The 17,719-nt window shown below is 37.3% G+C and overlaps 1 protein-coding gene across 5 annotated transcripts in view; it reads right to left on the minus strand.

Annotated features, from left to right (window-relative positions):
* PRKDC (protein kinase, DNA-activated, catalytic subunit) overlaps positions 1-17,719 on the minus strand; it is a 232,649-nt gene that overhangs the window by 57,420 nt on the left and 157,510 nt on the right. For all 5 annotated transcript variants that reach the window (XR_003207910.2, XM_025870579.2, XM_073892755.1 and 2 more), the window contains 5 exons: positions 15,365-15,544; positions 6,360-6,565; positions 3,375-3,513; positions 2,107-2,295; positions 992-1,216 (listed from right to left, as the gene is read on the minus strand). Coding sequence is in view for 4 of the 5 variants with exons in the window: in XM_025870579.2 (XP_025726364.2) it covers positions 992-1,216; positions 2,107-2,295; positions 3,375-3,513; positions 6,360-6,565; positions 15,365-15,544 (939 nt within the window). In the remaining variant the exon portion in view is untranslated. The remainder of the gene's footprint in view (positions 1-991; positions 1,217-2,106; positions 2,296-3,374; positions 3,514-6,359; positions 6,566-15,364; positions 15,545-17,719) is intronic.

The raw sequence follows: 17,719 nt of genomic DNA on the forward strand, positions 1-17,719 counted from the left end.
ATGCCCTTCAACAGATGAATGGATAAAGAAGATGTGGTCCATATATATAATGGAATATTACTCAGCCATCAGAAAGGATGAATACCCAACTTTTACATCAACATGGATGGGACTGGAGGAGATTATGCTAAGTGAAATAAGTCAAGCAGAGAAAGTCAATTATCATATGGTTTCACTTATTTGTGGAACATAAAGAATAGCATGGAGGACATTAGGAGAAGGAAGGGAAAAATGAAGGGAGGGAAATCGGAGGGAGAGATGAACCATGAGAGACTGTGGACTCTGAGAAACAAACCGGGTTTTAGAGGGGAAGGAGGGGGGTTGGGTTTGGCTGGTGATGGGTATTAAGGAGGGCACGTATTGCATGGAGCACTGAGTGTTACACAAAAACAATGAATCATGGAACACTACATCAAAAACTAATGATGAAATGTATGGTGATTAACATAACATAATAAAAAATAAATAAAACAATAAATAAGTAAATAAATACAAAATAAAGACAATGAGTGGGTATGCTTTTCTGATCAATACAAGCCAATGATAAATGTTAACAGGCTCTATAAAGACATTGACTTTAAAAACAAACATCAAAGATTCTCATAAAAGCAAAAAAGAAAGAAGGCACAATGGTAAACGAACAGGGAAAATTAGTTCATGTTCTTCACAAAGCAACCAAACTTTCATTCAGCCAAACTAGATGAAAAGTCTACCCAAGTGTTCTTTAACAGTGTGAGAAAGATAAAAACCTAAGTAAAAACAAAAAAAATGGAACTTTTTAAAACAGAAAAAAAAGGGATTAAAAATGCATTAAAACAAAGGACAGAGTGAAGAGATTTTAGAATAAACTGGAAGAACAGAAAAGAAGGAAATGGGTGGTATCAAATAGTAAATGAAAATTTTTGCTTGTTGATTTTTTTTATTCAAGAGTTTACTGACTTTTAAAAGTATCATAGAAATGGTACATTTCAGACTGGTGCATCTGCATTACCTGCATGAAAATCTGAATGCAATTTTCAATATAGTATTTGGCTCTGTCAACATCATCTTGTAAGATGTAAAGAAGACTCAATTCTTGACTATAATGCAGCTCTATAAGAGCCTTCTGAAGTTCTTTGTTCACAGCTTCATCAATAAATGTCAGCAAGGACTGGTCAGCCTCCCCTTGAAGCAGTAACTTCAGCTTGCTGCGGATCATGTAAGGTAGATAGGTCTCCTAAGGAACAGAAAACTCTACTTGTAGCTTTAGAAAGCCAATATGAATATGCCTAATTATTTTATAATATCCTTTGGTATGATTTTTTAGGTCAAGATTTAGAGCTAATGTGATGTCTGATGTTTCAAACCTAAAACTTTAACTTTTAAAACATGTTCACTTAAAATTATTCATTTTGTAACCACAATAGACATGGGAATATGTTCTGTAGAAGATGAGAACCACTTTTACCTGCAAGATCATTGGGTGTTACATACAAGTGAAGAATCTACAAGCACAGCCAAGACAGCTGTATTGTGGGAACCAGGTAAGCCACTTCCCTCCGAGTCTGGGTTATCCCATGGGAGGGGAACCATCCCACTCCAGGGGCCAGGGCTATCCCATGCGTAGCCTGTGACTCAAGGCAGAGACACCATGAAATTTTCTTCCACGAAGTCATAGCATGGATGTTAACATTTATTTTTAAATGCATCCTATTTATTTGGAAAGGGTCAACCAAAAGTGGAAAGAGATTTAAACATTACAGAGTTCATGGGGAGAGTTGGGCTATACAAATATCCTAATACTTCACAACTACTACTTTGTTTTTTAAAAGTTTTAAAAAACTTCATTAATTAGAAAACAGCTTACCACCTAAAATATTTATCTTAGTGACCTGAAAAATAATTCTACTGGGGATGCCTGAGTGGTGCAGTCAGTTAAGCACCTGACTCTTGGTTTTAGCTCAGGTCATGGTCTCAGGGTCGTGTGATCAAGCCCTGAGTTGGGCTCCACACTGGGTGCAGAGTCTGCTTCAGATTCTCTCTCCTTCTCCCTCTACCCCTTCTGCTTGTGCTCTTTCTCTAAAATGAATAAAAAAAAAATCTTTAAAAAAAAATAATTCTACCCACCTGATAAAATGGTTCACTCCACATTTTATTTAGATCTGGAGGGTTTTCATTATCAATGCTGACTACAGAACAGTATGCCAATGATTTCCACTCAGCAAGCTGGTTATAACAGTCGAGGGATGCAAGTTCCCAAAAATCCTTCTCAGCTTCTGTAGGCTCACCATCCACCCACTCTTGTTTATTGAGAGCCTCATGAAGAAAAGTTCATAAATTTATTTTACAAAGTTGGAAAGAATATAAATGAAAACATTGTATTATAGGTAGTGTTAACATTCATGCTAAGGACAATCATTTTCAGATTTATGACAAGGGAAGAGAAAAAGGAAAAGAGAGTAACACTGAATGGAAGAAAATAAACCAAAACAAATCTTATGGGAACAAATGAACATAAAAACCAAGAGGAGACTATTTCTCTGAGAAACTTACAAATGAAGCCAATTAACTAAAGATTCTGTCTGAATGACCCAAAATTTGATTTATTTATTTTAAGATTTTATTTATTTGACAGAGAGAGAGAGATAGCGAGAGCAGGAACACAAGCAGGGGGAGCGGGAGAAGCAGGCTTCCCGCAGAGCAGGGAGCCCGATGCGGGGCTCCATCCCAGGACCCTGGGATCATGACCCAAGCCGAAGGCAGACGCTTAACGACTGAGCCACCCAGGCGCCCCCCAAAATTTGATTTAAATCAATAATGTGGGTCATTTACCACTTAAAAAGTTCTTAGATTGAAAATTACAAAATAGAACATTTACCAAAAATTGCAGATGACTTTACAACCTGGACTGCTCATTCAAGAATCTCACAGATCACAGACTCTGAATTTTAACTACTTGCTAGGAATCTATACCTGGATAGCCACCGGCAACTCAAAACACAAAATGTACAAAATTGACCTTATAGTCATCTTCCCAAAACCAATTCTTATCTACCTCTTCATAAAGTTTTTATTTACTGAAGGAAAACAATCTACCCAAATAGAATTATATAATAACAGCAGATACTGAAATAACATCTTACAGTTTTATAGTATTTGGTATGAAATGCTTTCTCTTTTATTCAGTGATGTTTTCTTAAAGAGAATAAGAGATAAAGCAATAATTATTTCACATTTGGTTATTATGAAACTATTCCCTGATATTAATTTTTGTGTAAAAACTAAGGAATAAAGTTGAAACATTATGAAGCTCTGAATTCTAAAGCTAAAAGTTTTTCCATTCAGAAAACTAACGTGTTTAAGCAACTGACATATTTGCTAGAGATCAATTTTACCTCATTATACAGCTTAGCAGCTTCAGAATAATCACTTCTTGCTTCTGCTAATATCGCACTCTGAGTGACTTGCTTTGTTCCTATCTCACTGCTAAAAATACCGCGGAGGACATCATATTCTCCAATTGACCTATACAGTCTAAAAAAACAAACCAAAAAAAAAAAATCCAAATCAATGAATATGCAAATATTTTTAAAGTATTTATTCTAACGAAATGATATTAAATCAAGAGGCCACATTATGTTAGCCAAAAAGGATATATGTTATTTTTGTTTTATAAAAATATAAAATCTTAGACATTGTGAAGTTACCATTAGGTTTTACTACTTTAGTCATACAGGAGACAGAGATTATTCTAAAGTACATTTAGAGTGAAATATGAAAATATCTTAAGTTTACAATGAATAAATTGCCTCATTACAATAAGACTATTCTGTGTTAATCCATTACAGTAACATTGCACATTTCAGTGGGTGACCTATTCGAAATCCTGTCAATACCTAAAATTTGGAACGTAGTCAAGAATCCAGAGTAAAAATTAATACTGTTTTTTAATTATGTTAATCACCATACATTAAAAATTAATCCTGGTTCTAATAAGACCATGTTTTAATCCACATGCTATGGGCCATCCCCATTCTACTGACAAGTAATTTTCTTACAGCCTTATTTGCTAGGGCACTCATTCCTCTCTTCACATTAACAAAAATCTATTTCACCTCATCAACCAAGCTTCCCCACTAAGATATTCTCAAGTGTTAATAAGTTTGTTCCCTTCCCCTGGAATTTTTTCCCCCATCTTTTAAGTCTCAACACAAATGTCATCTCTTCCTGAAGCTGCAATCACCTGGCCAGCCAGCGAGGACTGCTTCCTCTGGACTGGTTTGGTCCTTTCTCAGGTATGAAATCCAATGTATTTACTACACTGAAAAAGCCCTAAGGGCTCTCTCAGAGCCTAAGGATTCCAAATTTATTTATTATTTTTTAAAAGATTTTATTTATTTGAGAGAGAGAAAGTGAGAGAAAAAGCAAGAGCAGGGAGGAGGGGTAGAGAGAGAGGGAGAAACAGACTCCACGTTGAGCAGGGAGCCCGATGAGGGACTCAATCCCAGAACCCTGGGATCATGACCTGAGCTGAAGGCAGATGCTTAACCAATTGAGCCACCCAGGCGCCCCAGGATTCCAAATTTAGATAAAAATCTAGTAGATATGGCCCTCTCTTTGCTCTGTTTGTAGAGGGTTATGGGTAACAAATCAGAGGCAGAAGTGGGAGATGGGAGGTAGGATAACAGCTCACAGTCCAAGAGCCCATGAGGACATGAAACTACAACCATTTTCCAGTAACTCAGAAAAGAGATCAGTGTCATATCCACCTTGCACTGGCCCCATGTTCCTGGGATGATACACACTACAACATGGTCAAAATGATGACCATGACATCATGAACAGGCAAAATTATGTTTTTTTTTTAAAGATTTTATTTATTCGACACAGAGAGACATAGCGAGAGAGGGAACACAAGCAGGGGGAGTGGGAGAGGGAGAAGCAGGCTTCCCGCGGAACAGGGAGCCTGATGCAGGGCTCGATCCCAGGACACTGGGATCATGACCTGAGCTGAAGGCAGACACTTAACGACTGAGCCACCCAGGCGCCTCCCAAAATTATGTTCTTAGTACTCTGTTTCAAAGGAATGCAAAATATTATATACACAAAAGCATAAGGAAGTACTTCTTTTAAAGATTTATTTAGAGAGAGAGAAAGAAAGCAGAGAGAGCTCAAGCAGGAGAAGGGGTAGAGGGAGAGAAAGAATCCCAAGCAGACTCCCCACTGAGTGTGGAGCCCAAAGCGGAGCTTGATCTCATGACCCTGAGATCATGACCTGAACCAAAACCAAGAGTTGGATATTCAACTGACTGAGCCACCCAGGTGCCCAAAAGTATGAGGAAGTATTAAATAAAGTTAGAAACAAATGTTTAAAGTTTAGGCTCTTAAAAGTTGTATACTTCATTTACCCAGGAAATACACATTAGATGAGTTTCTCATTCCCTGAAAATATTAAATATACAGTATTACTGACTGTTCACTTACACATCTGAAACAACAGGATAAAAATTGTTACTAGGTAGAATCAGTACTAGCCAAGATGCACCTTCTGAACTGCCCTGGTATTTATCTTGCCTCTCAAGAGAACTCACCACTTTCCATTTCATGTATGGTTAGTTATGCATGTAAGTACATACATTTCCTATTGGATGGCTAGTTTTGTTAGTCTAGGAGACATGTCTAATTCTTCTCAGCACCTAATACAATGTATTGCTCACATATAGTGCTCAATTAAGATATGAATGATTCTAAAACAGCGAATAGTACAAAGATTCCCCACCCTTACCTTTACTCTTTTTCCTAGAACCTGAAGATCTAAAAATCAGCACTATAAAACAGAAGTTCAAATTTAATTTCAACCTAACATCCTTCTCAGAATTAGGCACTGGCTTTCTTATGATAAAACCTCAAGTAAGGAAAAAGACCAGACATAATGCAAAACAGCATAATGACAAAATGGAACTTGTTTTTCCCAAAAAACAAAGTAATTGGATAAACTGTTTCTAAAAGTTTGAGTCCTGCTAAAAATAATGGATTATCCTCTATTCAGTTTAGTCAATCAGTAAAAACATATAAAACTGTAAGTTATGGCCACACTTTACAGGAAACTAAACTTGGTAAATAACACCCTGAGTCCGAAAAGATTGTATACTGAGAGAATAGGTTTAATTGATGTTCTCTTTCCTGAAGCAAGACATTCCTTGTGTGACAACTATTCCTGACTTATGGAATGGTACTTTGCCAGAGAGATTTTTCAAAAAATTTCACAGAAGTGTTACTATCAACTTTATTTATTCATTTTCCACCAGAATGAAAAGTTTTTTCTGTATTACTTCAGTCAAATTCACTGTTCTCCCAACAGTCTGGATCACAGAGCTTACTTAGCAAGTTCCATCCATCTGACGACATCAGGAGAGAGGCAAGTCCTCCCCCGAAACCTCTTGGCAGGTGGCTCTTGAGGCACCAGGTGGAGCAGGGCCTCCTCGAGAAGGCGGACGCCCACAGGCTGCTGTAGACTGGCCAGGCAGCCAGCACTGACAGAAGCTGGGTCGAGGCTCAGCAAGTCTGTGTGTTGGCAACTGATTTCCTGTGAAACCACAAACACATGCAGCTATTTTGCCTGTGGTACTTTGTATCTTCACAAGTAAATAAGTCATTTTACTAAACATAAAAGAACATTTTGATGTAAGTAGTGATATAACCAAAAATTTCTCTGTATTCTATTAACAAAATGTCCTCAACATTCAGCTTGCTCAAAGGAGGAAATGACCTTTTATTTTTACACTTCCAATTCAGAGGTTAATTTAAAGCAAGAAAACCACTAGCAAAACATAAAAAATTTCATATATATAATTTATACATCCAAACAATTGTAGTTCCCAGGAATATTTAGCCTGAATAGGTGAGAAAAGCAGCTGAAACACAGATTTTATATCCAATCACCAAGTAGTAGGTATACTTACCTCTGTTACACTATTTAGCATCGTTTTTCCCATCTCCTTCCACCCAGGGGCTAACTTATTCACAATAATATTGAATTAGAGGATTTCAGGAATTTTTATATGACCTTACTTTGTAACTCTCAATTTGAGAGTCCTATATACACCAATAAAAATAAGCTACAAATCAATATACAGAACATTATAAATAGTATGGCAGCATTTTCATTAAAACAAACCTGCATGTGTGCACATAATTCTTGTGTGTATGTCTATGCATGCACATAATTCTTGTGTGTATGTCTATGCATGCACATATATGCAGATATCTGGAGAAGACAGTAAAGACAGTCCTGCCTAAGCCACAAACACAACACTTTCCTCACAGCTGTGCCATACAAGGACCACTTGCTAAGTTTGACCAAGGCAACTTAAGTTGTACATTAGAGGACTTGAAAAAATGCATTCTCCAAAGCAAGTTAGCAAACAAAAATGTCACTCTTAGAAGGAACTAGTGGTAGAGGAAAGAAAATCCAAATAAAATTCTGTTTCAATTAATAACACAGCAAAGTCTTGGTCTTAGCTGAGGTGTCAGATTTTGAGATAACATCATTCTAATTTAGAGAGTGAAACCCTGAATTACATAAGACTATTTTAAAATAAATATATTTTGGAGGGCTGTTGGGTGGCTCAGTTGGTTGAGCGTCTGACTCTTGGTTTCAGCTCAGGTCATGATCTCAGGGTCATGAGATCCAGCAGAGTCTGCTGGAGAGATTCTCTCTCTCCTTTTCCCTCCCCCTCTGTCCCTCTCCCTGCTAGTGCATGGGCACACACGTGCACACGCAATCACTCTCACTCTCTCTCTCGCAAATAAATAAAATCTTTATAATAAATATACTTTTAATTTTCAAGGAATCAACTCATTCTATATTTACTGAATGCCTTCTATGTTCCAGATATTGTGGTAAACAATGCTGTCCCAGACTGCATGTAGCTTAAGATTTATTCCCATTTGCAATAGAAGTCTTTTGTGAAAGTTTTAAATAAGTAAGCAACTATTCAGAATTTAAAAAATCACTTAGGAATACAATGTAAAGAGAAACTTATTTTGAAATACCGGCTAATTCAATACAATTTCTCAAATCTTATCTTTAGTGTAGCCAAGAAAAAAACAATGAAGGAATTCTACTTGTAAATATTAAACCAATAAAAATAGAATATATAAAAAGAAACTGTATTAATAGCTTCATGCTACATAGGAAAAGAACAAAACAGGAAAACCTAGTATTTCATCTCAGGGAATTATTATACAATTCGTTTGCAAACCGAAGCTACTAACAAATAATATTACAGAATATATACTTTAAATTATTCCAGGGAGGTTACTAGGTACAAAATTACTAAAATGGGCTTTGGGGGTTGGAGTTAAGATGGTGGAATAGTAGGGGGACCCTGAACTTGCCATGTCCTTCAAATACAGCTAAGATCAACATTTAAGTATTTTGAGACTATCAGAGGATTAAGAAAACAATGTGCATAGTTGAGAGCAATAGAATGGGGCAGATACAAGGTTCAGAGCCCTGAACTGGGGGAGAGGAAAGCCACAAGGCCACAAAGGGGACAGAACCCATTTCTCAGAGCTAAGTCAGGAAGAGGGAGAAAGTGGGAAACAGCCCAGTGGGTAGGAACCACACAATAAGCCACAGTGAGGAGATCCCCTGGGTTGCACAGGGAGAGATCACACCCATTCCAGAGGGCATTTGGAAGAGGTATTTTGCGTCTCAAAGGACCAAAGTTCAGTTGGAACCATTGAGCAGTGCTCAAACAGCAGGGTCACAGGTACACAGAGAGGGCAGAAAACCTCTAAACAACTTTTTGCTGTGAGCCACAACAGGCTTAAACCTCTGTGTGCACTCTGGCTGCTTTTCTGTAGCTGAACTGAGCAGAAAGCAGAGACTGAAGCACATTGCAATTAACCTGGCCATAGTTTTTGCGGTCTGCCACAGTAGATTCAAGCCTCTGCAAAGGCTTTTCTGAGACAGAGGGGAGTAGGGGACAGAGGTGAGTACAGATTGCCTATAACCTGGTTCCAGCTATGACAGAAAGAGACACAGCCAGAGAGGGAACACAAGCAGGGGGACTGGGAGAGGGAGAAGCAGGTTTCCTACCAAGCAGGGAGCCCGATGCAGGGCTCGATCCCAGAACCCTGGGATCATGACCTGAGCTGAAGGCAGATGCTTAACGACTAAGCCACCCAGCCACTCCTAAGCTTTTTTTTCATTTTGTATTTTTCTATTTCTTATTTTTTATTCTTCATCCTTTAATTATTTTTTTCCCTTTTCTTTTTCTTTTTCTTCTTGTTTTGAATCAGGCTGATAATCTTTTGTTCACTTGTTGGTTTGATTGTTTCCTTCTCTTATTTTTTGGACCTGGCTACTTTTTTTCTCTCTTTTCTTCTTTCCCAACTCTTCTTTCCTTCCTTGTTTCTTATTTTCTCGAATCAGGCTTATAGTTTATTGTTTGTCTGTTTGTATCCACTTTTGTTCCGTTTCCCTTTCTCTTGTTTTTGGATCAGGCTTTGTTTTCTTTTGTCTTTTTTTTCTCTTCTTCTTTTTTCCTTTACAAGCTTAACAACAAACAAATGAAACCACATGTACTTAAAGATCAAAACACTCCCCACTGCAAGCAAGGAGGAACTCTGTAGAAGAAGGACCAGTCGGAAAGAGCAGCCAAAACACAACAGCAGAGTATACACAGCATACAGCAGAAACAACTTCCTGAGGTTTCTGTTGTTATTATTGCTGTTTTTGCTGTTTTGTTTTTCTCTTTCCTCCCTACTTTCCTAAATACAATGACTAGAAGGAGAAATTCACCGCAAAAGAAAGAACAGACAGTACTACTCTCTGCCAGGCATTTAATCAATATGGATATAAGTAAGATGTCAGAACTAGAAATCAAAACAATTTTAAAGATACTAGCTGGGCTTGAAAAAAGCATAGAAGACACTAGAGAATCCCTTACTGTAGAAATAAAAGAACTAAAATCTAATCAGGCCAAAATTAAAAATGCTATTACTGAGATGCACTCAAACATGGAGGCTCTAACAGCTAGGATAAATGAGGCAGAAGAGAGAGTCAGTAATATAGAAGATAAAATGATGGAAAATAAGGAAGCTGAGAAAAAGGGAGATAAACTACTACTGGATCACGAAGGGAGACTTCAAAAAATCAGCGATACCATAAAGTGAAACTTGAGTAATAGAGGTCCCAGAAGATGAAGAGAGAGATGGGGAAGAAGGTTTATTTGAACAAATTATAGATCAGACCTGCCCTACTCTGGGGAAGGAAACAGACATTCAAGTCCAGGAGGCACAGAGAATCCCCCACAAAAATCAATAAAAATAGGTCAATACCCTGACATAATATAGTAAAGCTTATAAAATTTCAGAGATAAAGAGAAAATCCTGAAAGCAGCTCAGGACAAGAGGTCAATTTACAAGGGTAGACACATAAGGCTGGCAGGAGACCCTTCCACAGAGACCTGGTAGGCCCAGAAAAGACTGCCATGACATAATCAACGTGCTAAATGGGAAAAAATATGCAGCCAAGAATACTTTATCCTGCAAGGCTGTCATTCAGAATAGAAGAGATAAAGAGTTTCCAGGAAAAACAAAAACTGAAAGAATTTGTGAACACTAAAACAGCCCTGCAAGAAATATTAAAGGAGATCCTTTGAGGGAAAAAAGGGCCCAAAAGTAACAAAGATCACAAAGGAACAGAGACAATTTATAGGAACAGTGACTTAAGTAATACATGGCAATAAATTCATATCTTTCAAAAATTATTCTGAATGTAAATGGACTAAATGCTCCAATTAAAAGACACAGGTGTATCAGATTAGATAACAAAATAAGACCCATCGAAATGCTGAGACTCATCTTAGACCCAAAGATTGAAAGTGAGGGGTGAGGGGATGGAGAACCATTTACCATGCTAATAGACATGAAAAGAAAGCTGGAGTAGCCATCCTTATATCACACAAACTAGTTTTTAAACCAAAAACTGTAATAAGAGATGAATAAGGGCACTACCTCATAATAAGAGTCTATCCAACAAGAAGATCTAACAATTATAAATATTCATGCCCCTAACTTGGGAGCAGCCAAATATATAAGCCAATTAATAACAAAATTAAAGAAACTCATTGATAATAATACAATAATAGTAGGGGACTTTAGCACCCCACTAATACCAATGGACAGATCATTAAGCAGATCAACAGGAAACAATGCTTTGAATGATACACTGGACCAGATGGACTTCACAGATATATTCAGAGCATTTCATCCTAAAGCAACAGAATACACATTCCTCTTGAGTGTACATGGAATGTTCTCCAGAATAGATGACATACTTAGTCACAAATCAGGTCTCCACTGGTACAAAAAGACTGAGATTATACCATGTATATTTTCAGACCACAAAGCTTTAAAACTTGAATGAAATTACAAGAGAAAATTTGGAAAGAACACAAATATATGGAGGTTAACGAGGATCCATCTAAAGAATGTATGAGTTGGGCGCCTGGGTGGCTCAGATGGTTGAGCATCTGCCTTTGGCTCGGGTCATGATCCTGAGGTCCTGGGATTGAGTCCCACTTTGGGTTCCCTGCTCAGCGGGAAGCCTGCTTCTCCCTCTGCCTCTCCCTCTCTGTCTCTCATGAATAAATAAATAAAATCTTTAAAAAAAAAAAAAGAATGAATGGGTCAACCAGGAAATTAAAGAAGAATTTAAAAAAATACATGGAAGCATATGAAAATGAAAACCTAACAGTTCAGAACCTTTAGGATGCAGCAAAGGCCGTCCTAAGAGGGAAGTATATAGCAATAAAGGTCTATCTCAAGAAACATGAAAGGTCTCAAATATACAACCTAACCTTACACCTAAAGAAGCTGGGAAAAGAACAGCAAATAAAACCTAGATCCAGAGGGGGAAGAGAAATAATAAAGATTAGAGCAGAAATCCATGATATAGGAAAAAAAAAACAACCAGTAGAACAGATCAACAAAAGTAGGAGCTGGTTCTTTGAAAGAATTGATAAGATTGATAAACCCGTAGCTCAAATTATCAAAAAGAGAAAGAACCCAAATCAATAAAATCATGAATGAAAGAGAAGAGATCATAACCAACAAATAACCAACCAAAGAAATACAAACAATTGTAAGAGAATATTATGAGCAATTATATGCCAACAAATTAGGCACACTGGAAAAAATGGATGCATTCCTAGAAACATATAAACTACCCCCACTGAAACAGGAAGAAAGAGAAAACTTGAACAGACCCATAACCAGCAAAGAAATTGAATCAGAAATCCAAAATCTCCCAACAACAAGAGTCCAGGGCCAGATGGTCTCCCAGTGGAATTCTACCAAACATTTAAGGAATTAATACCTATTCTTCTGATGCTGTTCCAAAAAAACAGAAATGGAAGGAAAACTTCCAAACTCATTCTAATGAGGCCAGCATTACCTAGATCCCAAAACCAGACAAAGACCAATATCCCTGATGAGCATGGATGCAAAAATTCTCACCAAGATACTAGCTAATAGGATCCTATCATACATCAAAAGAATTATTTACCACAACCAAGCAGGATGTATTCCTGAGCTGCAGGGTGGTTCAACATCTACAAATCAATTCAGGTGATATACTACATTAATAAAAGAAAGGACAAGAACCATATGATCCTCTCAATTGATGCAAAAAAAGCATTTGACAAAATACAGCATCCTTTCTTCATAAAACTCTCTGCCATGTAGGGTTAGAGGGAACATATCTTAATATCATAAAAGTCAAATACAAAACACCTATGGCGAATATCATTCTCAATGGGAAAAAACTGAGAGCTTTTCCTTAAGGACAGGAACACGACAGGGATGTCCTCTCTCACTACTATTGTTCAACATACTACTGGAAGTCCTAGCCTCAGCAGTCAGACAACACAAAGAAATAAAGGGCATCAAATCAGCAAAGAAGTCAAACTTTCACTCTTCGCAGACAACATAATACTCTGTAGAAAACCCAAAAGATTCCACCAAAAAGTTGCTAGAACTGATACAGGAATTCAGCAAAGTCCCAGGATATTAAATCAATGCCCAGAAGTCAGATGCACTTCTATACACTAACAAGGATGAAGAAGAATGAGAAATCAGAGAATCGATCCCATTTACAATTGCACCAAAAACCATAATAGGAATAAACCTAACCAATGAGGTAAAGGATCTGTATCCTGAAAACTACAGAACACCTATGAAAGAAATTGAGGAAGACACAAAGAAATGGAAAAATGGTCCATGTTCATGAATAGGAAAAACAAATATTGTTAAAATGCCTATGCTACCCAAAGTAGATTCTACACATCAATGTAATCCCTATCAAAATATCATCAATATTTTTTACAGAGCTGGAACAAACAATCCTAAAATTTGTATGGAACCAGAAAAGATCCCAAATAGCCAAAGGAATGTTGAAAATGAAAAGCAAAGCATGAGGCATCACAATTCCAGATTTCAAGCTATGTTATAAAATTGTCATCATCAAGACAGTATGGTACTGGTATAAAAACAGACACATAGATCAATGGAACAGCATAGAGAACCCAGAAATGGAACCTCAACTCTATGGTCCACTAATCTTCAACAAAGCGGGAAAGAATATCCAATGGAAAAAAGTCCCCTCAACAAATGGTGTTGGGAAAATTGGACAGCAACATGCAGAAGAATGAAACTCGACCACTTTCTTACACCATACACAAAAATAGATTGAGAATGGATGAAAGACCTAAATGTGAGACAGGAATCCATAAAAGTCCTAGAGGAGAACACAGGCAGCAACCTTTTGACCTCGGCTGCAGCAACTTCCTGCTAGACACATCTTCAAAGGCAAGGGAAACGAAAGCAAAAAGGAAATATTGAGACTTCATCAAGATAAAAAACTTTTACACAGTGAAGGATACCGTCAACAAAACTAAAGGTAAGCTACAGAATGGGAGAAGATATTTGCAAATGACATATCAGATAAAGGACTAGTATCCAAAATATATTATTATATTATAAAGAACTTATTAAACTCAACACCCAAAAAAACAAAAACTCCAGTGAAGAAATGGGCAGAAGACATGAACAGACATTTCTCCAAAGAAGACATACAAATGGCCAACAGATACATGAAAAAATGCACATCCCTTGGCATCAGGGAAATACAAATCAAAACCACAATGAGATACCACCTCACACCCGTCAGAATAGCTAAAATGAACAACTCAGGAAACACAGATGCTGGCGAGGATGTGAAGAAACAGGAACCCTCTTACACTGTTGGTTGGAATGCAAACTGGTGTAGCCACTCTGGAAATTAGTATGGAGGTTCCTCAATAAGTTAAAAATAGAGGTACCCTATGACCCAGCAATTGCACCAGTAAGGTATTTATCCAAAGGATACAAACATAGTGATTTGAAGGGGCACATGCATCCCAATGTTTATAGCAGCAATGTCCACAATAGCCCAAATATCGAAAGAGCCAGATATCTATCAACGAATGGATAAAGAAGATGTGGTGTATATATACAATGGAATATTATTCAAGCATCAAAAAGAATGAAATCTTGCTATTTGCAATGACGTGGATGGAACTAGAGGGTATTATGTTAAGCGAAATAAGAAAATTTCACTCATGTGGAATTTAAGAAACAAAAACAGATTAACATGGGGAAGGGAAGGAAAAATAAAAAGATGAAAATAGAGATTTGTGCTTCTTTGCATCATTCACCATCCCCGCCACTTACAACAAAGTTAGGAATATGCTCAATCAATATCTGTTGAAGGCAATCGGGAGGCAGGAAATAATCTGGTGAAACAGTATATAAGGAAAAACAACTAACAACATGCAGGGCTTAACCAAAACACTGAAGGGACTGGCTTATGGCTTATTAAAAATCAGAGCACTTTTATACCAAGGCTGATTTCTAATTATTCAGTCAAATATAAGTTTGGGGTTTTTGGTTTTTTTTAAATAAAGATTCATCCATTTATTTTAAAGAGAGACAGAAAAAAAGAGTGAGAGAGCAGGTGCAAGTGGGGGGGAGGGGCTAAAGGAGAGAATCCTCAAGCAGACTCCCCGCTGAGCATGGAGCCTGTCATGGGGCTTGATCCTAAGACCCTGAGATCAATACCTGAGCTGAAACTAAGACTCAGACACCCCTATATGCTTGTTTAAAAAAAAAAAAATAAATCACACCTACCCATCTGGGAAGAGGTAACCATACAGAGCACATCTACTCAAACACCTTGTGCTTCAGCTTGTGAAACAAATGAAGTGATTATGACATAGTCATGTGATGGCAAAGTAGATAATGCAATATTTATGAAGCATGTGTACAAACTTACCTGGATACAAGAGACAAAAGGTGGAAAGAAAGAGAAAGTGGTGTTAAGAAAATGATTAAAGTCCTGGAGCAACTTTTGAGTAATGTTGTTTTTCTCAGCCTTGGTCTTGTATTTATCCATTTCTTTTATAATTCCAGAAAACAAACTGCCAAAGAGCTGTTTTGCAATTATTGGGTCTCTCTGTAAAATATCCAAAACAAAGACAAATTAGGATCTGAAGTAAAAATGCTATAATTCACTAATACTATCAGAGCTTTATTTGAAAACACAAACTGCTGTAAACATATCTAATTTACATCTCAATTCTGTTTAGAAAGTTTTAACAGGCATTGACATGGCTAGTATTTGAAATTTAACCAAATATACCTGTGATATCATGGATTTTGGACACAGAAATAATGTAAGCTGGCTCAATCACATATGTAGCCACATGGCTTAACTCATGGGTGAGTGTGGACCTTCAGACACCTCATCTTGAAAGTGGGGATAACAGAACACACCTCAGGGTTGTGGTAAGGATTAGCCAAGATAATGCACATCAAGTGACCACCTCAGTAACTGATAAGATCTTCAAGAAAGATTAAATGAGATTTTTAGGAACCATTGTCATATTAGTATCATCATAAAGCTAAAGATAACTGAGAAGCTTAAATAAAATGCCAATTTAAAATTTCAGAGTCCCATCATTATGACCACTTAAACTGTTAAAACCATCAGTAGCCATTTTTGTGCTTTTCATGTTTGGTGTATTCAGCTCTAACAGAATACTACCTGATCTTTTATGGCTTTAACCCTCATACTCCATGACCACAGGAACTCATTACCCTTTATCTGTGCCTATGACACCAGTACTAAGAACAGTCCCTAGCATGCAGTGTCTGTATTTTTTAAAGGAAGGCATGAATGCATGAATTAATAAAATTTGAAAATTATTTTGCTTGATAAAAACTGTGTCTGAATAAAAAGTACAACTTGATGTGTTCTCTATTATTCATGTATCTGTATTATAGAAAGTTATATGGTTATAAAAAATTTCAGAAAATATAAATTAGGAAAAAAAGAAAGTATCACTCATACTACACTACATGAAGACACTCACTGCCATGGGTTGGTCTTTCAAGACACGCACACTCTCTCATGTGGTATCTGTTTGATAACTTAACTTGCGGCAGACAGGTTCCCATGTCTACAACCCAATTCTTGAGTCATATGCACAAATTCCCTCATTGCCCAGGGAGTTCCAAATGCTCCTTCTGTTACGATAATGCAATGGTGCTTAAGATAATGTTTTCAGAGCAACAAAATGCTGCTGCTGGACAATGGCTAGTTTACAGGCTCCTCTTCAGTTCTCTAGCGTGCAATGCTCATGATGAAGAAGGCGAGTCCCTGGACAGCAGAAGAGACCTTGTCTGTATTGTCCAGAGCTGCACCTCAGTGCTTAGAGCAGTCCCTGGCATCCAGAAGGAGTTGCTCCATATATAGTATTTGAATAAAGTATTGGAATTTGAGAAATATAAGGAAACACATTCTTTTTCAAAGAACAGAAAAAATGTAGTTATGTTTTTTTCAAAACAATATTCACCATCTTAATATTTTCCAAGCACCAATGAGATGAACTGACCATTTCTCCTTGCACATAGTAGGCATGGGTCTCTCAGCTGTATCAGGCCTGTAACCTGCTACCATCAGTATATACCACATACCGATCCAACATGGGCAGATGCAAACCATGCCTAGGAGAGCAGGTGGCAGCATCATTTCTGAGGCAGTGATGTGAATACATGTGTGCAATGCACTAGAAAAACTGGGAAATAATGGGGGTGAAGAAAAGCACAAGGCCAGGTGTCAAAACAAAGGAAGGGGTGTTGTCTTAGTTCCACACCCAGCAAGATACAAAGTTTGAACCATATTATCCATTCTTGGCTAATCTTCAGTTCTTCATTTGTAAATGTGTCTAACAACTGCCTTTATGTCACAAAATTACTGGGAGAATCTAATGAAAGAAATGTGAAAGCACTCTTTAACAACCAAGGGCTCTTTTGTGATAGTAATTACATCAATCAGTTGGCATGGTACAATTGCACAGAATCACACACACACACTCACACACACACACACATACACGTGCGTGTGTGAAGGGAAAAATGGTTAACACCAGTCAACACTGTTGTTCCAATGTCAATTTCTAGATCAACATAATGTACTATGGTTAAATAAGACACCACCAGTGGGGGAAGCCAGGTAAAGAGTATATGGGACTTAAAAAAAAAAAAAAAAGTATATGGGACTAAGTACTATTTTTGCAAATTCCTGTCAATTTATATTTATTCAGATTAAATAAAAAGCTTAAAAAAA

Source organism: Callorhinus ursinus, unplaced genomic scaffold (genome assembly GCF_003265705.2).
Source record: "Callorhinus ursinus isolate GAN/ISIS: 27379988/994484 unplaced genomic scaffold, GSC_fseal_2.0 scaffold5, whole genome shotgun sequence".
In the NCBI taxonomy this organism is placed as follows: Eukaryota; Metazoa; Chordata; class Mammalia; order Carnivora; family Otariidae; genus Callorhinus; species Callorhinus ursinus.